General features: G+C 31.3%; 1 protein-coding gene and 1 long non-coding RNA gene across 6 annotated transcripts in view; one reads left to right on the top strand and one right to left on the bottom strand.

Moving 5' to 3' along the window:
* The window catches only part of rdgA (retinal degeneration A), a 281,202-nt gene that overhangs the window by 113,342 nt on the left and 142,858 nt on the right, over positions 1–25,002 (top strand). For all 5 annotated transcript variants that reach the window (XR_013005773.1, XM_076404439.1, XM_076404422.1 and 2 more), the window contains exons 3-5: positions 8,176–8,525; positions 8,585–8,768; positions 19,447–19,676. Coding sequence is in view for 4 of the 5 variants with exons in the window: in XM_076404439.1 (XP_076260554.1) it covers positions 8,176–8,525; positions 8,585–8,768; positions 19,447–19,676 (764 nt within the window). In the remaining variant the exon portion in view is untranslated. The remainder of the gene's footprint in view (positions 1–8,175; positions 8,526–8,584; positions 8,769–19,446; positions 19,677–25,002) is intronic.
* Positions 22,487–22,885, bottom strand: LOC143196708 (uncharacterized). Its single transcript, XR_013005801.1, has 2 exons — positions 22,757–22,885; positions 22,487–22,697 (listed from the first exon to the last, which is right to left on the bottom strand). It is a non-coding gene; the product is annotated as an uncharacterized LOC143196708 (long non-coding RNA).

Raw genomic sequence — 25,002 nt, 5'->3', positions numbered from 1 at the left:
GTCTACCATAGTAAAACACATTTTTTTGGGAAAATTAGTTTTTTTTTTAATTTAACATAACTCCCTTCAAGGGTGATACACTAATTATAGCGACCCTCCAACTTTTCGATACCATTTTTGTAGTACGATTTGTCCTTTGTTTCATAATAGGCCTCAGTTTCGTCCACCGCGAAAATTTCTTTCAATAGGCAATATTTTATCGCCTTTAATTTCTTTTTATCTATTTTTTTCATAATAACAGAAGTTTCTTCTAATGATGATCCGATCGCGGTCAAATTTATACACGCATCTTTTGACGGTTAAGGTTAACTAAAAAACATATAGATTTAATTCTAGTAGCGCCATCTATATGTCAGGTCGGGGACTTTTCAGTTGACTTGTTACGCCTGTCTGATACCACCGTACATACATTTCATCGCCAGTCACAACATGCCACAGAAAACTCGTATTTTTGCCTGACAATTAATGATGACATGATGTTGATGATACTTATGGTAACATTTTTCTATTCTTGAGAATTTAAACTCGATTTTCGTCCAATTGTCATGAAAGTCGCCAATTTTAAATCATTGAAACCAAAATCGGCAATTGAGTTATGAAATTCGCTATAAGTTTCTAAATAATTCAAAAAAAAAAGTAACAAATCTCGAAAACACAATTTTAAGCGTTCCATGATTAGTGCCTCTCTACGCTGAATAACTAAGTAACACTATATGGAAAACTTATGTATATACAATTTTGTTGTTTACATATATTAACAAATCGTTCACATTAATATTTCGCATTTTCACCAAAAGATATCGTTGTTGATCCAAATATATACAACCATCAGTATATATATTCAGTGAATAAGTAATAGTAATTTAAGTTAGTAATAAGTAACGAGTAATATATATTCAGTGAAATAATTACTGTCGTTCAAGTAATGTAAACTGATATATTTTAAAATTTCATATTGTTAGAACAATAGATAGGCCTATATATATAGATATAGATAATAGGCCATAGTCAACAATAGAATTAAATTAATATTAGTGATTTTGTATCAACCTCTAAAATTTTAATTTACTTTTTTAACGTGGTATTGCTAAGGTTAAATATTAGTCGCCAATAATTTCAATGACTTAAAGATCATAAATTATAGTCTAAGGCAACAAATGTGATAAATCATTGTCGGTAGATATTATCAAAATATATGCAGGCTTATAATATCTTCTCGTATATATTTATTCTCATATATGTATTAGTCTTGTAAAGCTAATCTGATATTAAAAAGAAGAAATAAATTTCAATTTATACATATTTAGTATTGAATTATATATATTTAAAATTACAAACTATGATAGAAATGATATAACAAAGAAAATATATTTGTTGTTATGGACCGATAAAAGTCAGAATTCAGAATCAAAATACTATCACGTTATAGTGTACTAGAATTAATTAAAAATAATATTTTTACCGCCACAATGCCAATGTTAACGAACGAATATTAGTTTAGCAGATTTAGAAGATTATTAATTAGAAGGAACTAATAACGCATAACCTACTGCCAAATCACTTGTTGGTAGAAATATACCAAAAGGTTTTAAACAATAATAAATGATTATTTAATTGTAAAGAATGTTCTGATTACAGAAATATTGATTTTCAAAGAACTTTTTATCAAATACAATATGGACTTAAACAAAAAAATATATCTATACATAAACAATAAAATAACCCTGTTTACCACGACGTAAATATTTCAACTAACTAAATAATCTTAAATTTAAACTGGCGTTCTCTTTAAATCTTCGATAACGATGAAATTCCAGATGGCGATAAAACCGGAGATTTAGTTTTTTCCCTGATAAAAAAGTTCGTCGAGGTGCCAGAGAAAAGAGAGAAAAAAAAAACCAAAGAAAAAGTGTATTTTGATAGAGGATTGTTTTTAACAGATTTATTTGTTATTTCGTAATAAAAAATGAAAAAACTTTGACGGTTCGTAAAGTTTAAAGGCGTCGTCTGATCGATGTTCTTCTAATCTTTTTTATAGAAGATATATAACCTGTTCAATTAATAAATCCTTATTGAAAAAGGGTAGTTTAATTAGTTTTCAAGCATATTGGAGGTGAATTTAAAAATAATCAGTGGTAGCGAAGATGAGGTATGTCTTGTTTCATTTACATGTATTTATTAAAATATATGCAAGTTTCCGGAACCTGATCAAAGATTACTTATAAATCAATAAATTCTTCACAACTACAGCTACTTTATATAGGCTTAATAGCAAATCGGACAGAAAGCTATGTTATTTTTTAAACTATTTTAGTCACCTCGGTCATCAGATTTTTCAAAACTGATCTTTTAACTAATTTTTATGAGATTTATTATAATCCAAAGCTTACATCGAAAGACTCTTACCTTTAACAAAAACCACAACGCGGATTCCTAGGTGATATGATTTTTCGTATCTGTTATGCTAGCAATATATAACTAATGTATAAAAGAATGTATTGTAACATATTTCTCTATTCGTGTTGATATAGGAGGATGTCAATATTTTCGAATATATCATATCTTCCAATCGACAGCAATGTATGACCAAGTACGCTTTTTATTTCTAACAAAATCCTAGATTTTTGCTGCATTAAAAATGTCACATTTTGTTCATGAAAAATTATATATTCATCGAACATTTTACTTCATCATTACTATATGTTTAAAGATCCTCCAAAAAACTATCCTTATATATGGAATATTTATGTGGTCGCCCCAAATATTTCAAGCGTAACGTAATAAGAGGATAATATTTGGGCAACAAAAATCTAGTGACCAAATATTGGAGAATGAACCAAATACCAGAAAATCTTACAAGCTTATTAAATATTGATCAATCAATAATTTCCAGATGTTTGAAACCTATTAGAATTATTTAAAATCGTAAACTGAGTGTTACTTTTATTGCATTGTATTGTATTGTATTTATTATAGCGAATTAAATCTTAAGAACTCTTCAAAGCTAAACAAGTAATGCACAAAGAATGGTAAAATCTGTAAACCGAAATATGAGTCTATTTGAAATAGCAGTAATATCCCAGCTTATTTTATCAGTACAGAATAACTTATCGGCGCTTTATTTAAAGTGAATACATAAAAAATTAGGTCGATTATTTAAAACTTTTTTGGAAACTGAAAAATGGAAACAAGTTATCCATGTTATTAAAAGAAAGCTTTATTTTCAATAAAAAATAGTGATAACTTTTACACACATCCACCCATAAAAAAATAGCTAGAAAAATGATTACATAGTTTTTCTAATTTTTATGACAAAAGTCGTTATGTTTGTTTAACAAGTTTCGTATATTCTGATTACACTGGATATATCCTATATACTTTATCCTATATTCTAAACCTCCCATGTTGGGAAGATTAAAAATATTTATTATAGCTAATTAAAGCTTCAATGATCTCTTCAAAGTTAAACAAGTAATGCACAAAGAATGGTAACATTTGTAGAGCAAAATATGAGTCCATTTGAAATAGCAGTAATATTCCAGCTTCACCAAAAGATATCGTTGTTGATCCAAATATATACAACCATCAGTATATATATTCACTGAATAAGTAATAGTAATTTAAGTTAGTAATAAGTAACGAGTAATATATATTCAGTGAAATAATTACTGTCGTTCAAGTAATGTAAACTGATAGGCCTATATATATAGATATAGATAATAGGCCATAGTCAACAATAGAATTAAATTAATATTAGTGATTTTGTATCAACCTCTAAAATTTTAATTTTTAACGTGGTATTGCTAAGGCTAAATATTAGTTGCCAATAATTTCAATGACTTAAAGAGGATAAATTATAGTCTAAGGCAACAAATGTGATAAATCATTGTCGGTAGATATTATCAAAATATATGCAGGCTTATAATATCTTCTCGTATATATTTATTCTCATATATGTATTAGTCTTGTAAAGCTAATCTGATATTAAAAAGAAGAAATAAATTTCAATTTATACATATTTAGTATTGAATTATATATATTTAAAATTACAAACTATGATAGAAATGATATAACAAAGAAAATATATTTGTTGTTATGGACCGATAAAAGTCAGAATTCAGAATCAAAATACTATCACGTTATAGTGTACTAGAATTAATTAAAAATAATATTTTTACCGCCACAATGCCAATGTTAACGAACGAATATTAGTTTAGCAGATTTAGAAGATTATTAATTAGAAGGAACTAATAACGCATAACCTACTGCCAAATCACTTGTTGGTAGAAATATACCAAAAAGTTATAAAAATAGGTTTTAAACAATAATAAATGATTATTTAATTGTAAAGAATGTTCTGATTACAGAAATATTGATTTTCAAAGAACTTTTGGACAAAAACAATATGGACTTAAACAAAAAAATATATCTATACATAAACAATAAAATAACCCTGTTTACCACGACGTAAATATTTCAACTAACTAAATAATCTTAAATTTAAACTGGCGTTCTCTTTAAATCTTCGATAACGATGAAATTCCAGATGGCGATAAAACCGGAGATTTAGTTTTTTCCCTGATAAAAAAGTTCGTCGAGGTGCCAGAGAAGAGAGAGAAAAAAAAACAAAAGAAAAAGTGTATTTTGATAGAGGATTGTTTTTAACAGATTTATTTGTTATTTCGTAATAAAAAATGAAAAAACTTTGACGGTTCGTAAAGTTTAAAGGCGTCGTCTGATCGATGTTCTTCTAATCTTTTTTATAGAAGATATATAACCTGTTCAATTAATAAATCCTTATTGAAAAAGGGTAGTTTAATTAGTTTTCAAGCATATTGGAGGTGAATTTAAAAATAATCAGTGGTAGCGAAGATGAGGTATGTCTTGTTTCATTTACATGTATTTATTAAAATATATGCAAGTTTCCGGAACCTGATCAAAGATTACTTATAAATCAATAAATTCTTCACAACTACAGCTACTTTATATAGGCTTAATAGCAAATCGGACAGAAAGCTATGTTATTTTTTAAACTATTTTAGTCACCTCGGTCATCAGATTTTTCAAAACTGATCTTTTAACTAATTTTTATGAGATTTATTATAATCCAAAGCTTACATCGAAAGACTCTTACCTTTAACAAAAACCACAACGCGGATTCCTAGGTGATATGATTTTTCGTATCTGTTATGCTAGCAATATATAACTAATGTATAAAAGAATGTATTGTAACATATTTCTCTATTCGTGTTGATATAGGAGGATGTCAATATTTTCGAATATATCATATCTTCCAATCGACAGCAATGTATGACCAAGTACGCTTTTTATTTCTAACAAAATCCTAGATTTTTGCAATAGCATTAAAATGTCACATTTTGTTCATGAAAACATTATATATTATCGAACATTTTACTTCATATTACTATATGTTTAAAGATCCATTCCACAAAAGTATCTTTATATATGGAATATTTATGTAGGTCGCCCATATTTCAAACGTAAAATAAGGATATATTTGGAACAAAAATCTAGGGACGAACTATTGGAGAAAGAACCAAATACCTAGAAAATCATTACATAGCTTATTAAATATTGATCAATCAATAATTTCCAGATGTTTGAAACCTATTAGAATTATTTAAAATCGTAAACTGAGTGTTACTTTTATTGCATTGTATTGTATTGTATTTATTATAGCGAATTAAATCTTAAGAACTCTTCAAAGCTAAACAAGTAATGCACAAAGAATGGTAAAATCTGTAAACCGAAATATGAGTCTATTTGAAATAGCAGTAATATCCCAGCTTATTTTATCAGTACAGAATAACTTATCGGCGCTTTATTTAAAGTGAATACATAAAAAATTAGGTCGATTATTTAAAACTTTTTTGGAAACTGAAAAATGGAAACAAGTTATCCATGTTGTAATTAAAAGAAAGCTTTATTTTTAATAAAAAATAGTGATAACTTTTGCACACATCCACCCATAAGTAAATAGCTAGAAAAATGATTACATAGTTTTTCTAATTTTTATGACAAAAGTGGTTATGTTCCTTTAACAAGTTTCGTATATTCTGATTATACTGGATATATCCTATATACTTTATCCTATATTCTAAACCTCCCATGTTGGGAAGAATAAAAATATTTATTATAGCGAATTAAATCTTAATAACTCTTCAAAGTTAAACAAGTAATGCACAAAGAATGGTAAAATTTGTAGACCAAAATATGAGTTCATTTGAAATAGCAGTAATATTCCAGCTTGTTTCGTCAATACAGAATAACTTATCGGCGCTTTATTTAATATGAACAAATAAAAAATTAGGTCGATTTTTTAAAACTATTTTGAAAATTGAAAAATGGAAATAGGTTATCCATGTTGTAATTAAAATAAAGCTATATTTTTAATAAAAAATAGTGATAACTTTTGCACACATCCACCCATAAGTAAATAGCTAGAAAAATTATTACATAGTTTTTCTAATTTTTACGACAAAAGTCGTTATGTTTGTTTAACAAGTTTCGTATATTCTGATTATACTGCATATATTCTATATACTTTATTCTATATTCTAAACCTCTCATGTTGGAAAAATAAAAATAGTTGCAACCTTTTTCTGGATATGCCTCGTAAATATATTATATAATATTTACTAGAATTCAACTAAATTCTTACTACTCTTACTTAAGCGGCTACCGTTACATTTTAATTAATGTCAGAACTTTGTATGCCTTTGATATAATTTAAATCGATACTTAAACGTGGCTCATATAAAATCAATTTAATCAATTTAATTTTAATTTATTTGAAAATAAATTACCTTTTTATATAATATTTATATATGTGTCATTTTAAAGGTGCGAGTTTCTAATAACCGAAGTTGCAAATAATAATGCTAGCTGTAATGAAAGGATCTGTAATATAGATTAAATTGGATAATTTGCCTAAAATAGTTTATAATAATTTACAGAACTCATAAGAAAGCTATGACGATCGTATTGATTTGCGTGCAACTTTCTCTAAAGAAACATTTTATAAATATAAATTATGCGAAAAAACTTAACATTAACTTAAAATTATTTACTAAAAAAACATGTTGAATTTTCCATAACCAGATCATTTGAAAGCAGCTTCAATTTTACAAACATCAGACTGAAATATAGTACACCTTTGGCGCCAGATGTATTTGTAAAATGAAGTGAGGAATGTTGGTCTAGATTTTAACACTTCCTCTCTCCTGTATGCACCATCTTAGAGAAGCAACAGATCCTAAAGCTTAGCCGAGTCGGTTTATTACTTCAGCTGTAGATGTAGTCTTCTTCTGTATTACTGATTCAAATAATTAAACTCCTGCTCTTACACTAACTGAATACCGTTGAAATCTACAACAGCCGATGATTCGTCTATTGTGGATGTTTTTGGTCTTTTCTTTATCAATACGCAAACCAAGCTATACCTTGAAAAATGCTCGAAACCTCAATATCTGTGTCAGCGAACATTATGTCATTCAAAAAGTTCGTAGCATCATGTGAAACACGACGTCTCTTCTTAAATACTTTTCGCATAACTGCACCCACTGCTATATTGAACAGCGATCGATATAACTTTTTCCTGATGAACACCGGCTTAGAACTCAGATGAATTCAACAAATCATTACACATTAGTATAAAGCCAATGGGACCATCGAAATCAAATAGTCACATTTCCATTTCAACAATATTTATACAAATAATTTATATTTAGATTCAGCTTATTGATATCAGAATGTACAAAAAATGGGTCTCCGGTAATTCTTTATAGAGCAATTGTTTCAATAATGAACTAGTTATGGAATTATATTCGTAAATTAGAGACTTATTAATCTATAGGTGTGGTTTTTTTATGTATGTTTAAATCAGATTTATTATTCCAAAAATCATATGCAAACTATTTTATTTAATTTGTTTTATTGGCTCATTTCTCTTAACTAAAATCTATTTGCTTCGCTACAGAAGTACAGCTACTTAGGGTTTAACTTTTATAGCTGTGGTATAAATATAAATGTAAATGTGAATGTGAATAAATACTAAGTCATAATTATATTGTATTGCAAGTTATTTATTGTAGATATTGTTTATTGATATTAGATTAGCTATTGCTTATATCTATTATATCTATTTGTTTAAAGGTATGTGTGCATTGTGCCTGCGTGGAAGAGTACAACCGTTTGAATCCACCGGAAGAGCCACCACCTGAGGGCAGCGAGCGTCCGCCCTATTTTAGTGGCAGCGATTCTTCTAGCGAGGCGGACGACGAGCTTGGCGACAGCAGCCGCGAATGCAGCCGTGAAAATAGCGGTACAGATTACAGCCGAGAGAACAGCGAAGACCCACCCGAATGTCGCATCACCGTTACGCTGTCGCCCACGTTACCGTCGCCCCCCGTTCAATCACCCCCGCCCATTCCATCCTCGCCTGTGATAGAGTTTTTTCCGCCGGACCCAGAACCGGAAGTACCTCTAACGCCTACCCAGACCAGGTACTCCTCTAGCATCCAATATTTCAAGAAATTCTGAAAACTTACATTTTGTTTTTCAGGAGGAAATCGATTCATCGACAGGAAGCCTTTTTTGCCGAACCCACCGGCACTTCTCTCGAGAATATGTCAGAAGGCAATGCTTCTGAACCTTTCTCAGAAGGTACATCCGAGGGCGCTCTTTCAGAAGGGGATGCTGTTAACACTACCATTCCTGGCCTGGTTGTGAGGGATATATATTTGCAGGTCTGTACAAAACCTATCATAATTCATATTTAATCAGCTTACATATAATATAGAAGATCAATATAATAAATGTACCTACTTGCGTAAATGTAAACTTCAAATATTATTCCAAAAAAACTATTGCTGAACTTTACTGTAGGATAAACAATATGGTTCATGAATTATAACCTACAAATAATGCGTTCAGTAAAACAGTGAATTCACGTCATCTGAATTGACGACGTCACAATGTTATCGCATCAACTATGAGTTTTAATTCATTTTGGCTTTGACATACAATAAAATTCTAATATAAATAAAACAATGACATTAAATATAATTTATTTTAACATCACAGCACACCTAATGCATATATTATCGAATCACTTAAAACTACAAATAATTATACAGTTATAATAGTTTGTAAGTTAGGATTGTGTTTTGTTACATTTAGAGTCAACTCTTTTCGACACCACCTATGAGTTAAGGTTCTAGAAGCACTTTTTATGTAACGGTATACCCTGGAGTCTTAATCCACTTAATTAACATTTGTATATCCAAGGAAGGTAGTTTACTTGCGTTAGAAAACATATTTACCTTTTACTTATGAATTATTCTTTTTTCTTTCTGTACAGTGTTTTCTTGTAAAGTCATTTTGATATAACGGCATTTCTTCTTAGGTTATTCTACATGTATACATATTTCTTGTTAACACTAATGCATTTGCTATGTCTGAAATACATTTAGTATTCTTTCTCTTCTGACACATTTTAACCAAACGCTCATGTGTATTACCAACAATTACACACATATATATGCACATAAATCTTTCACACTCTACAATAATATTACCTACAGTTATCGTATATTGATAACATGCTCATCCTTTGTTGTTTCCATTCTCCTCGACCTCGACCACACCATGTCTTGGAAATTATTAATATTGAATTATAATCCTATATGCAAAAAATGTCATTCAAGTGAATAACTAAACTTTGATTGATTTGCTCATTTTTGTATCATTTATCAATTTCTTCTTCAATGTGTCTGGTCGAGTTCATCCAAACCAAAGGTCTTATTAAACATTCATATTTCCAGCATGAAGAACAATATATCTGCAATGAATTATTAATAATATATCAAATTTTATTTCCTTAAGACCATTTTTACCTAATCTTGCCATAAGTGTCCATTGGGTATATTGGCCCCATTCTGTAATGACCATGTCTCATCTAAAGACATAAACTGAAATAATAAGTATTTCGTTGATTTTATTATATGCTTTTAAGAGTTATGCTAAAGTTTCATATTATTTTAAAAGCAATATCTGAAAGTTCAGTTAGACCTATTCGTATCTTTATACCTCTTAAATCCTATTACCCAACACTCTATGAAGAGATGTTCTGTGCCTCTGAGAGAGCTACATAACCTTAGGCTTTCTATGGATACTTTCCAGACCAGCAGTTTCTTCTCGAAAAAACTACATATTCATATTCAGTCCATTCATATTCATATTCATATCCATATTCAGTGCAGCTGCAACACGCTAAAAATATTTTCAATAAAAACCGCAGCAAATAATATTTATCTCGTTCCTGTTCGAAGTAACTAATTAGAAACGCAATCCACTGTGTCTGTCTTAGGCATCTTCAATAAGATTAATACTGAGCAGCGATTTTAAATTTATCAAAACAAGCATAAGGCTTTGCGTTTAATAATCAAATCACAAGTTAATATAATCAACGTTTTACGGTTTATAGCCTGTAATTACAACCAATATTTTGAAGAATTTTGCAGACGTTTGACAACCGGACGACTTACGTAAGCTAATTTGGTTAAAACGAGAATAAAAATATTAATCTATTATCTTGTTCTAAAACTAATTACAAATTGCGATAGGCAATACTTTTGATTAAAATAATTTGTAAGTGAAGTATTAACGGTATTGATCTTTTTATATTAAGAGCTTGCATGTATTGATACATTTTTCATTTTAAATGCTACAATATATTATTGAAAATGCTTTTTTGCCAATAATCCCCGTATTGTATCGTATCGCAAGAACGACATTTGCCAATAATGAAATCATTGATCTATTTGTACAATTTCTCAGTATTTTGAAATCGTATATCAGGCAGTTGCATCAATCTGAACGCGTACTAATCAAAGGATCCTATGTCTAGTGAATATGCTGTTCAATTCAAGCTGCAACGGTCTCTTATTCACAACTCTTGCAACGTGTGGCCAAGAAGATGTCTTTACTTCTTTTACGGGCTATTTGATCCTTTTTGTAACAATACGTCGTTCAATTTGTTTAATTAATGACCGTAAACATCTACAGAATGACCCCCTCTATTAATCCATAACCTTTTGCATTTGAGATAGTCAAGATTCGTCTAAGCACCTAATATATGAAGTATTTACTTATCTTTCCTCATTTTTCACAATGGTATGAATCAGAGAGATCCAATTTTATTGCCTCACCGCATGGCTTAATATTACGTGCTTTTTGAGCCATTTATCATTTGCGACTTATTGGTATACGATCAAAACACCCCATAAGGAAATATATACCGAGATCGAATCTACGAGAATAACCTTAACCTCAATTTTTTATTCACAGTGAGTAACGTGGCACCGGTGGTGAGGCCATCTTGACCATCTTGTGGAAAATATATGTCTTCTACGTCCATATCCTTTAATTTAATCCAAAAATTATTAGTTATCATCGTTTTCTAATGCTCCTTTGACTGTGATACCTCACCAATGTTGTTTTGGTAAAATACAGATAAATGGCAATGCTTATCCAATAATCCAATATTCTCATAAAATAGTAGCTTTTTCTGCATACATTGCAACCTAATGAACCTCGTGTACAGTTGGTGTCTTTTCAAAAATTCTCTTCATCGTTAATAATTATTTTTCTTTTACAATTTTCCATCTGACTAATTTTCATTTTTACGAATAGATTGATAATAAACTTCAGCAAAGTACAATCACAATTGTACTTATTCACAAACATAAATTCACGACCATGCCCCTGCAGGATTCGAACCCGCGACTATCGCAACAGTAAGAGGACCGTCCTATTGCTTGACCACTGTGCTAACTGAGCCCGCGCTAGATTTTATTATTAGAAGAATTGGTTTTACAGCTTTTACCATAAGTGTTTAGTTGCGATGGTGAATACACAAACTCATTATGTACACAGCTTTGTGAAATCTAAAACTTATTCTAAAATATATACTTATATTTAAAGTCCTAATACGTAATTGTGGTATTATAAAAAATAAATTAAAAATTATATTTTTATTATTCATACTCTAAATGTTCCTATATGAAACGTTCAATAAAATTGATATCATAAGATCAAATAAACCACTGAGAACAGAGAATGCAATAAAAGAAGGGATGTTTCAGTCTGTCGGGCGCAAAACTCTTCCGAAATCGGATTATGATAATAGAATTACGACAGTGAATGTCAGCGAGACAAAAAGTCATACGGTCTTTCGTGTCGGAACTAGTTACGTTACCGTCATGTCACACCGCGCGATGATATTTTAAAAACCGGTTCCGGCGCCCCGCTTTTTTGTTTCGCATTCGGCAAATATCGTAAATTTTACGAAACGTGAAATATTTAATTCATTTTTTTTTGCTTTAGTCACCTTTATTCCGCCTGTCACGTAAATGGACTGGGACATGCCAGATAGCAATTCATCGCGTTATATAATACAGCAGGACTTTCTATATTGTACGGGGTCGCTTGACGAGGAGGCAACTCATGCAGGAAGTCATTTTTATACCAAATTAAAGCTGTGCTTGCGCTATTTCACTTATAAATGTAAATGGAACATGTTATATCATATTATTTTAGAGTCTATTAACTTAATTTATACACTGCGATCTCAACCGTCATTGACAAACCCATAACGCTTACTGCTGTACTATAATTTGTTCTGTATTACTTGAATCCAATCTCTCCAAACATTTAGCTTAAGAGATGATGGTTTTTTAATTTTACAACCATTATGATCTATTTTCATCTCTCATCTTGATTATCACGTTAGACAAAAAGCAAAACATATTAGAACCAAAATAAAACAACTATACTGGTTAGTCGGAAGATACTCTCAACTTGATCTAAAATCAAAGAGGTTGATCTATAATACAATTATAAAGCCAATTTGGACCTATGGGGTGCAAATATGGGGTTGCACTAAAAATTTAAATCAGTTAGTCAAACAGCGCTGTCAAAACAAGGTTCTTCGATTGATTACCAATGCCTATCGCTATGTAACCAATTAAGAACTACATGATGACCTGGAAATCAAATGGATTTGAGAAGTTGTGCAGGATCTCGCCTTAAAACACGAAAGAAGATTACTAAATCATACTAACGTGGAAGCAATACAACTGCTAGACAGCGCGCAGGATGTCAGGAGATTGAAACGAACAAAACCATATGAACTTGTGTGAACATTTAGTGTAAACTATAGCTATAAGTGAATAATTAATAAATCATTATAATTTTATAATTGAGGAATACATACTGATGTATTTTCTCGCACTCATCTTACTTGTTAATTAATCCAAGTACATAGGAAAAGTAGTAATAAATTTATTGTAAATTAAGATTTTACTAAGCGTATCTAATAAAGATGTTATAAAAAGAAATCTTGATTAAGAAACAGGACTAAAATAACTTTAATGCAGCTAAATTGTATATAATATCAGGAATATTTTCTAACAAATAGCAACGTTTACCTCAAAGCTCAAACCAAGCAGTGATCTTTTCACTCTGCACTCCGTAGAATCCGAGTTGAATTTATCATTAGTGGTCAAATATTTTTGTCCGATATTAATTACTCTTCAAAATATATTTCACTTGGTCTATATACTAATGTCATCATGAATCCGCAGCCAGCGCTCGACTAGAGTATTTAGTTTTGAAACGATACCCAACTATTGTTGGCTGAAGATTTCTGACACTCTTAACCAAATCTCGCCACTGTTGGCGATCGAACATAAGCACTCTGGCTTAGAAAAATGTTAGTTTCCTATTTTTCAAATTGCTATTTATAATCTAAGACGTGATATTCTTATGATCCATCCAAAAGGTCGATTTTGTCAGAGTATCTAATGAATCCGTTCACGTTTCATTCGATAGATAGATCCAAAGTAGTATGATCTGCGTCTCTGCATGTGTTCATGCAATACTGACTCTCGCTTCTTAATTGAACGACTTTATTTCTAAAATGATTTCGGAGAAATACATGTGGAATGTTTCTTAACCATCACATTTGAAAGGATTCAACTTTACAGATATCAGATTATAACGGTGTCCAATTTTCGAAGCTATATAAAAGTATTCGCAAAGGAGGCGTCGCTGGAAATTGCCGTATTTTAATCTTCATTATAATATTTCTTCTCTTGAAGGTCCAACAGCTTGGCTGATTGGGCTTATTGCTTGAGCGGTAAATTCCACTTCTTCTTCTGTATGGCTGATCATAAGTACTTGAACTCATGCAGTTGATCTAATTAGACCCCGTTGAACTTTAGAATAGCAGCCAATCTGCCAATCTTATCAATAATTTGATCATTTCATCATTAATTCTCAAGTCATTATATTCAACGTCATGTCTGTTTTTAAAAACTAATAACATAAGTGCCCTAGCACATTTAATATATTCCTCCATAAACTTGTGCAGTGGTGTTCGAGCTACATCCAGCCTGTTCTTCCGGGCTTGTTTGTTCGCGAGCTCTTTTAATTCTCATTTATATTATTTTCATTGATATCTTTTCACCATTATTACGAGACTTATTCGTCGATAGTTTATACAAAACTCCTGTTGATATAGAAGGTATTATTACTTTTTTTCTGTCACTCTAGAGCATGCTACACACCTGAGATTTATTTTTCAAATGAAAGTTGCATAACTACCAATTCGATCATGCAATCATTGAGTGTTGATACTCCCATTTATAAGAATTATTTTGTTTTAATGAAGTGCGAAATTTCCCTTATTTAGAGAATTACCTTATTTTTTTCCTTATTTTAAGGAATTACATTTCAATTCATTGCTACATTTTAAATATTCTGTGATAAATTTTACTATTGTATTTATTCTTTTATATTGGAATATATTTTAAATTAAAGTTACGTTTATTGAATATATCATTTCCAACTCTAAACATTTTACAAGCTGACATTAATTTATGAAATTCTTTTTCATAATATTTACGTTCATAGCAATGTAAACGTTTTATATATCAGCTTTTACCTTCCAAACGAATGTCTAGAAAGATTTAAAAAAAAGTCACGGTTTCCAAGAAATATGACAAGTTAATATTACTACTTTTACGTTTTATTCTGTCTATTTAAAAATATGACAGGACAAATGAGAAAAAATATTCTCATTTTTAATATTTTTTTCTATAATTAATATATATATATATATATATATATATATATATATATATATATATATATATATATATATATGTATTGATATGCATTGGTTTATAAATTAGGCGATTTTTTATTTGAAGCTTTATTGCGTACAATGTAGTTTATTCAAAGTATTGTCCTTCGATAGCCACTACTTTTTCCTTTCCTTCAGGCAATTTACGGATTCTATCTCGAAATACCGATGTATCTTTTAAGGCTATCCATTGATCGACGCAATTTTTGCTATCTTCATAAGAAGTCAAGCGCTGCTCAAAGAGGTCATGAGTCGTATATGAGAACAAATAATAATTAGGAGGAGCAAAGTCTGGAGAATATGGCAAGTGCTCTTTTTCTGGCCATTTTTCACGTAATGCACAAAACCAAGCTGATCTCACCAAATATAGATCAGCTTGGAGTCATGAATATTTGATTTTGTCGTTTATGTTGATTCATGACCAGGTGGTCCCCATGACTTTTTCACTTTAAATTATCGTCCAAACTGGTATTATAGTGGATGTATTTGGCATTACTACACATAATACGATGCAAGAAACATTTCCAAGTTTCCCGTTGAATCAACATTTTATGCATGATCAAATTCCTTTCAATATGTCTTAGCTTGAATTCATACGACACAAAATATTCAAGCTTTTAAATCATTCCCATATTCTTCAAGCCATTGACAATGATTTCGTGCGTGACTACTAACAATTCTGCATATTCTTTTGCGTTTTACACGGATCATGATCGAGTATAATGCCATCAAATCTCCGCCTTCAATTTCTTTTTGGCTGTCGAAAACGCTCTTCGCCTTCGATGTCAAAATCATCACATTTAAAGGATCCAAACTAGTATTTACATATTGAAAACGATAAGCTTTATACAGCATTCGAAGACCTTCAGCCGCCTTTTTCTTCAAAGTGAAGTAAACAAGTAAAAATTTTAGCAAATATGATTTACTCCGTACAAATTTAGATATTGTTAGCGTACTGAAAAACATTTTTTGTTCACACTTTGACTAAATAGCAGATACTGAAACGTAAAACCTGTCAGTTAGGTTACAACATGGAGTTTGGTGTAAAATGTACCCAGTAGGATTTAATGCACAGTAGCAGTATCTGTTTTTAAATTTTCTAAAATTAATTTATGGGTATATAATATATCAATACTCAGTTCAGTCGAGATCAGTGGTTACAAGCCAAAATGCAGGATATTACACTTTTTAAAATCCTGTGGGTCGAAGAAAAAAATATCGTAATCCAGACAAACATCCCGTTATTATTTTACCAATTCTTGTAGATGGCTTCGAGTCGTGAACATTGTTACGCTTTGACATTAGAAGAGCCTCAGTATCAGAACTCTCGCCATAATGATTGCGTAACTTCGGCTAGTTTAAATTAATAGCGCGGCTTGACTTCTCCACACTTCTTTCCACAGTTTTGTATTTAATATAACTGGAAAAACTCCTATAAAGAATAATTTCTGATCCAAAACTATTGCTAATAATACGTACAATTACAATTTGTAATTTAACTTTATTTTTAACTTAAAGTTTGGTACAAAAATAATATAAGTATTTTTTTCGCTACATAAAATATTTATTAATAGAAGATAATTTTCAAGTATTTTGTCCGAAATTAATTTTAGAAGTTAGGCAGTATTACAAAAGCGCTTTAACTAAGGACTGAATAAGTACTTCAATTTTTCAGTAACATTGAATTTCTGCTTAAGTAAATACAAAAAGGTAATAAAATCTAGTAACTAATTAATTAAAAAATTATTTGTTAAAATAAAAATGCGCGATACTGCTGTTAGAAAATACTTTTTAAATAAATTAAACACAGGTTTTTCAATTTTCCTTTTCAAGTGTATTTCGTTTCCGTTAAAATAATCCCACTTGGTTATAACGTATTTATGACAACGCTTTTGCAATATTTCCTTGGTCGACAGTTTTGCTCGATGGAAGGAATTCCTAGTGAAGAACTCCATTATTTTTGCAGCCAATCTGTCAGTTATCAATAATTTGATCATTTCATCATTAATTCTCAAGCCATTATATTCAACGTCATGTCTGTTTTTAAAAACTAATAACATAAGTGCACTTGCACATTTAATATATTCCTCCATAAACTTGCGCAGTGGTATTCGAGCTACATCATTCTCATTTTTATTATTTTCATTGATATTTTTTGACCATTATTACGAGACTTATTCCTCGATAGTTTATACAAAACTCCTTTTGATATAGAAGGGATTATTACTTTTTTTCTGTCACTCTAGAGCATGCTACACACCTGATATTTATTTTTCAAATAAAAGTTGCATAACTACCAATTCGATCATGCAATCATGAGTGTTGATACTCCCATTTATAAGAATTATTTTGTTTTAATGAAGTGCGAAATTTCCCTTATTTAGAGTCTTAATTTCAAGAAAGTGCAATTTCTAATTTATAGATCCTTTATTGGATTCTAGCTAAATTTTTAGTAGTGATTGCTTTGTAAATTAAAAGTTATTTTGGTAAAACTTGATGTTTTAATTACCGAAAATGCGGATTGATTCTTTTCATATTTATTATTAATTAAACATATATTAACATACAACTACAAGTAAATTTTAAACGCAGAGGAATTTCCAAGAATAAAAATATGGGTACCCGCACTGACATATTTTTCTTGATGGAGAATATCTGCCCATATGCTTTACACAGCAATTCATGTTTATCAATAAGTACTTTCATTTAGGTGACTTAGCATTTAATTAACATTAGCATTATTCAGTAACGTTGAATTTCTGCTTAAGTAAATACAAAAAGGTAATAAAATCACTAATTAATTAAAAAATTATTTGTTAAAATAAAAATGCGCGATACTGCGGTTAGAAAATACTTTTTAAATAAATTAAACAAAGGTTTTTTAATTTTCCTTTTGAAGTGTATTTCGTCTCCGTTAAAATAATCCCACTTGGTTATAACGTATTTATGACAATGCTTTTGCAATATTTCCTTGGTCGACAGTTTTGCCCGATGGGAGGAATTCCTAGTAAAGAAATCCATTATTTTTGAGTATTATTATTTTTTTATTCCAATTAAACCTCTTCCAGATGTGCCGATCATTACTATCCAGTGTTTGTAATATATTTCACTAGCCATAAAGTATGCAATGTTTTGATCTAATGCATATGTCCTTTTATTTTTGTGACGTTAACCTCAAAACTACGCTAATTACGCTACTTCAAGATAACATCATTATAGATTTATAACATATACAGTTTTGTGTCTGAAGTCAAACTGTAATTACTTTATGTTATAAGTATCTTTCTCATTTATTGATAATAGGGTAGTTCGCCTAGTGTTACTGGAGTGGGATCTGTTGGAAGGATATTTTTCACTGCAACATTTTTAGGGAGTACATATTTGCAAGTAAAATTAAACAGGCTACTGATTGGTCACTGCCAATTTACACATTCCTTCCTAATGAATCGGACTGAGCGACCTCTGTGTTCCAATTGTGAGGAATTGTGAATTGTGAGAGTTAAAAAGGAAATATCAGATTCCCATGTTTTGGTGAAATGCAGAACTGCATTAACTGTTAAAAGAATTCATGGTTTACCTGATTGATTGAAGGATGTGTTCCTGCCTCAAAACCTGCCCGAATTGTTTGATTTCCTCAAAGAAATCGGTCGGTATTTTGAACTTTAAATATTATTTGTCGCTATGGACAACAAGAACGATCTGACCTGTTTATTGACTGAAAGGCGTCCACAACACACTCAAAGATATGATATTTATATATACAAGTTTTGAAATGATTTGAATAAGAATTTTTATCGCACCCGCCATACTCTCCAAGCCTCGCACCATTCCACCACCATCTTTTAGCATTGATGGGGCAAGTGTTTTCTTGGGATTTCGAAAAAGATTAAAAAATGTCTTAGTGAATGGTTTAACTCAAATGACATTCCTACATTCTCTGAGAAATAAGCAAAATTTATAAAATCAAAAGGCCAATATTTTGAACAAATAAAATTTAACTATCCATTTTAAACAATGTGTTTTCCGTGGCGAAAAAAATGGAAATGACTTATAGATATACCTAATATATCTTTCAATATATGTTGAATAAATATATTTTAACACACTTCAAAAAAATATAATGAAAATTAATTTAACATCAATTTATGAATATTCCTTTTCTTAGCATTTCATGTTTCGAATAATATGAACACCCTTTTATTAAATCTTGTCCATAGGTGCCTGATCTGAAGCGAGATCGTGCCGCCTCGGTGGACTCCTGTTTTTCCAAAGTATCCGAGAAAAAGACTGAGGAATTGCAACATTCCGGCGTCAGCCTGGAGGTGCCCGTCGGCCCGAACGTGGCGCTGCGATCGCGCTCCGTTGACATCGTACTGCCCACCGACGAGCAGGCCCGCTACAAGGCCTTGGCCATGGCAGCGCCCACCACAGCGCAAGGACAATATAGGTAGGATTATCCCACGACCGATTTTGTTTCTATTTTAATTATGGCCCTTATCGATTCTAAATAAAGATTAGTTTTGTTGTCCTTTTTTATTATTTTTAAGGATTCTTATTTACAACATTACATTATACGAGCGTGGGTAATGGATTTTTGTTCATTTTATAGAATCCGTAAGAAATCCATTTAAAACTATATCTGCCATTATTATTACATATATAAAAATGAAATCAGTAATATAGTTTGGTGTAGGACATTTATAAAATTATATTATATTAGCCCGTACGTAATATTACCCCGATGTCCTCCTCAAGCCAACTTTACATGAGTGACCCCCATTATTTTCCAAACATTCTGATTTATCAAGATCAAAATCTGTTATGGCGACGTACCGAATATTCGTAACAAGTCAATTGAAATTGACACATAGATGGCGCTACTAAAATTAAATCTATATGTTTTTTAGTTAAACCTAACTCTCAAAAGGTGCGTGTATAAATTTGACAGCTGTCGGGTTATTAGTTTGTGAATTATAACATTTTGAGTGAAGCAACTTTTGTTATTTTGAACAAAAAATAGATAAAAAGGAATATCGCGTGTTGATAAAATATTGCTTTTTAAAGGGAAAAAATACACTTGAAGCAAAAACTTGGCTTGATGCCGAGTTTCCATAGACTGACCCAAGAAAATCAACCATCAAGGATTGGTATGCTAAGTTTAGGCGTGGTGAAATGAGCACCGAAGACGGTGAACGCAGTGGGCGCCCAAAAGAGTGTGTTACCCACGAAAATATTTAACAAATCCACAAAATGATCGTAAATTGAAATTGAATGAAATACCAAACACTCTAAGGATATCAACTAAACGTGTACATTCATTCAAGAATAATTGGACATGAGAAAGTTCTGTGCAAAGTGGGTGCCGCGCGAGCTCACTTTTGACCAAAAACAACGACGAGATGATGATTCGTAGCAGTGTTTGAAGATCAAGCGTAATAAACCCGAGTTTTTGCGTCTATATGTGACAATAGATGAAACATAGCTCCATCATTTCACTCCGAAGTCATCCGACAGTCATCCGAGTAGACTGCACGCTCTAAAGAATGGGAGAACGCAACAGTCGGCTGGCAAGGTTATGGCGTCTGTATTTTGGGATGCACATTGAATAATTTTCATTGACTACCTTGAAAAAGGAAGAACCATCAATAGCGACTATTACATAGCGTTATTAGACTATTTGAAGGGTGAGATCGCCGAAAAACGGCCGCGTTTGAAGAAAAAAAAGTGCTACTTCACCAAGACAATGCACCGTATTACAAGTCAGTGAAAACGATGGCAAAATCCATGAATTGGGCTTAGAATTGCTTCCTAATCCACCGTATTCTCCAGATCTGGCCTCCAGCGACTATTTTATATTCTCAGATCTTAGAAGATGCTCGCTGGAAAGAAGTTTTCATCGAATAAAGAGGTGACCGCCGAAACTGAGGCCTATTTTGAAGCAAAGGACAAGTCGTATTAGAGAAATGGTATCGACTTTTCAATTGACCTGTTATTAACTCATGTTTCTTGATGTACCATGTCTTATCAAATTTATATTAACTATATTAAAATATGCTATAGCCGTAGTGTCTCTTAAATGCCGGGTCTCTAATTTTTGGTGACCATTTTTTTGTATACCAAATAAATACTAGATCGACTGAAAACATCGCCAGTGGCCGCGAAACCGTGCAGGGGAACACTAAAACCTAATTTGGAAGCGGACCTCAATGTTGATCAAATAATCTTAGGCAACTCAAGTCGTATTAGATGAATGTTAAGAGCCGTAATTTGCCGTATATTCAACAATAGCAACTCAAAGGAGGTCCACCAGGTGACAATGTATCCACAAAAAGCTAATTACAATTTTGCGTTGGGGATGTCATTTATCCTCCACCATAATGTCATCACCGTAAATGGTAGAAGTGGTAAAACAGTCATAACGGATTTTTTTCTCCAAGCTGGCGCTTTTATAGACCACAAACTAGGCGCTTTTGAGGGTCTATGTGACGGCCGTTGCAAACTGTAGCACTCGAATTCGTTCCGTTATGAAAAACTATGGCGATGAAAAATGTTACATTCCATATAGAATAGCACATTCTATATACCTCGTTTTATTCTATTTCAATGTTATCCCTTATCGAATGCCTCTACAATTTCTAATTTTAAATAATTTTTCTATTATACATCATGAAAGATAACCTTGTTTTTTAAATTCAAATTTCTATTGACGTAAGAATATTAATTAACTAATCTTAATAATTTAGACTTACATGCGATTTTAAAGGATAGTCTAAATCGATCTTGACTATCCATCACGTATTTCTGCCTATAAGGGCTGCCTATACGTTCTATTTACTTTACCCACATTTTTTCTATTGCTTAAATCACTGTGTTTTATTGATATTATTGAAGGCATTCTCTTCCTTCCTGCATGGTCTGGATTATTGTTTGGATGAATTACTGGTCAGTTAATGATTTATTTATTTATTAATACAAAATTCTATGTGGTTGACACAATAACGAGAAATAAATAGGTTAAGGCCAAGGTTATAACGGCACAGGAGACAGAAGGGTATCGGCGCCAGGACGAACAATATAGTATCAGCTCGCATATATAGTCTATTCCAAACAGCAATGTACCCACGTGATCCGAATTGATGACGCAATGTTTCCGCAACAACTATGAGTTTTAGTAAAATTTAACACATAACATTCTAATTTGACACATAGTTTCTTTGACACATAAAATTCTAATCTAAAAAAATAATTAAACAAAAATCTTATCGAATATAATTTATTTTAACATTATACTACATCTAATGCATATATTATCGAAGAAATTAAAACTACAATTAATTATACAGCCACAATAATTTATAGATAACCCTTGTTTTATTATATTTACACTTAACTTTTTTCCACACTAATATAGGTAGAGTTCTAGGCGTGTTTTTTTTATGTAGTGGTATCCCCCGAAGGCCTAATCCACCTAATTAACAATTTTATATCTGAGTAATGTATTTTATTTTCATTAGAGAGTATACTTACCTTTTAAACATAGTTTTTGTTTCCTTTCATGCAATGTTTCATTGAAAAATCATATTGGTATTACTGTAATTCTCCTTAGTTTGTTCTCTTATGCTACCTGTATACATATTTCTTGATAAAACTAGATTTAATCATCGTATTTTCCTTAATGCATTTGCCATATCTATAAAATAGTTAGCATTACTTGTCTCCTGGTACATTTTAACCAAGCATTCATGTATATTCTGAATAATAATACAGAATCTATCAAAAACTTGCTCACGATTCCACCGTTTGTCAATTTCCTGTGTCTGATCGAGCCCATCCAAACCCCAGGTGTTGTTGTGGACAATACTTCTTTCACTCTTTAACATTGTTTCTCAAAACTGATTTTATATACTTTAAGCCATTCCTCAATTGCAGTCTTAACCACAGCAAAATCATGTTATGATTCATTACTCCATGGTAGCCACCTTCGGACTTAGAGGAAAACACTAATTCTACACTAGGAATAAAACCATTCCTGTTTCCAGCATGAAGGAGTATATGTCTGCAATAAATTATTAATAAATGTTAAGACTAACTAAACAAAAACAATAGGTGTTCCAACGTTTACCATTTTCCATCAACGTTTGTTGTCTTTACACTATATTTATTATCATATTGCCATGAGTGACCTAATGTACCACTCTGAAATATCCATGTCTCATCTAAATATGAAAATTGATATAATAACTCTTCCTTGATATTGTTATATGTTTTTAAAAATTGTATTCTTTTAAAAGCAATGTCTGGTAGTTTCATTAAACCTCTTGGTGGGTTATCTTTACACCACTTAAATACTATATTACCCAACGTATAAAAGGATGTTCTACGTCCCTCAAATATCTCCATATATTTCAGCTTTTTATGGATACTTTCAAGACTAACAATTTTGTCTGAAATAATTGTATTAAATTATCTTTCGAATGAAAGAACTACTTACTGTTTTTATACATTTCGTATATTTGTATTCTGATACAGTTAATATCAAGTTGATTTCGGTTCGTCACCCGTTTCTCATAAAGGTTTCTTTTTGGTAAATTTAAGGCTATATTGTTTTTTATATTTTGAGATATTTTATTGACCGTGCCCATTCATATTCAGTGCATATTCAGTGCAGCTGCAGCAATCTAAAAATGTTTTCAATAAAAATTGCGGCGATTTGAAATTTGTTAGACTAGCATTGGTATAGTTGTATAGCTCTTGGAAAACAGTACGTTAGTGATGAAAATCAAATTTAAAACACATTTTTCGCAGTTGTTCGAATCTATGGTGATTTGACTGTTATCACTTTTAACGCATTGTCTCAGAAGGTGCTACTTTAACGGCAAGTGATTATTGTCATTGCATTTAAGCAATCTAGGAACTTAAGTATAATGGTTCAGTAGAGAAGAAAGTAAATATGCAGTTTTATTATGTATGAATAACTAACATGGTAACCTGAATATTGAAAGTCAAAATTCGCTTATTTCGGAATATCCTCGTGTCCTTCATGTTACTGTGGACCTATAAACAATCCCCGAGGGGTCAACAATTTTAGGTTAACAAGCATCGTGCAGAATTAAATCTATATTTTACTATTGCGTTGGGTTTGTTAAAAATAAGCAATAGTATTACCATAATTTTTCTATAATATTTCGTACTTCTGAGGATATAACATTAAAAACCATTAACGAATACAAATAAGCGATTAAATTCATTCATTTCATTTAAAGTTCCTCAACACTGGTAAGGTCCACAGAAGTGTTGACTATTATCTGTGTTAAACAATTCCATTTTAATAATGATGATAATCTGAATCTCGCAAAGCTTCAAGTTATTTAAAAATCCTAACAGCAGAAACATAACGCAGAACAATATTCATTACGGTCCGTTTAATTTTTAATCAAACCTCTCTCTTTTGCATTTGAAACAAGAAAAATTGAGACCGTACTCAACAATTCATAAAACCGACAATTAATCAAACGGAATGGCTAACGATCCGCGTCGAGTAATCTTTTATGGTCGCGCAAGGTCGACGGATGCGACCCTCCTCCAACGGGTGACCGATTCTGCCGAAGGGTACGTAATAACCCTTAAATCGTATTTTGATAATGAATAAAATATGCAGGCGCTGTCCCGTGGCGGTAGTGAAATAGGCCAGCTTTCTGGTGGACGGAGAAAAAGGATTTACCCTATTTCGCTTATCAAAAAATAATGGACAGTAGGAACGAACGTGGCGTCAG

The sequence above is a fragment of the Rhynchophorus ferrugineus genome, unplaced genomic scaffold (genome assembly GCF_030347505.1).
Source record: "Rhynchophorus ferrugineus isolate W39M unplaced genomic scaffold, kcgeb_rfMv2 rfM1, whole genome shotgun sequence".
NCBI classification, from domain to species: Eukaryota; Metazoa; Arthropoda; class Insecta; order Coleoptera; family Curculionidae; genus Rhynchophorus; species Rhynchophorus ferrugineus.
This window is presented reverse-complemented; position numbering and strand designations above follow the sequence as displayed.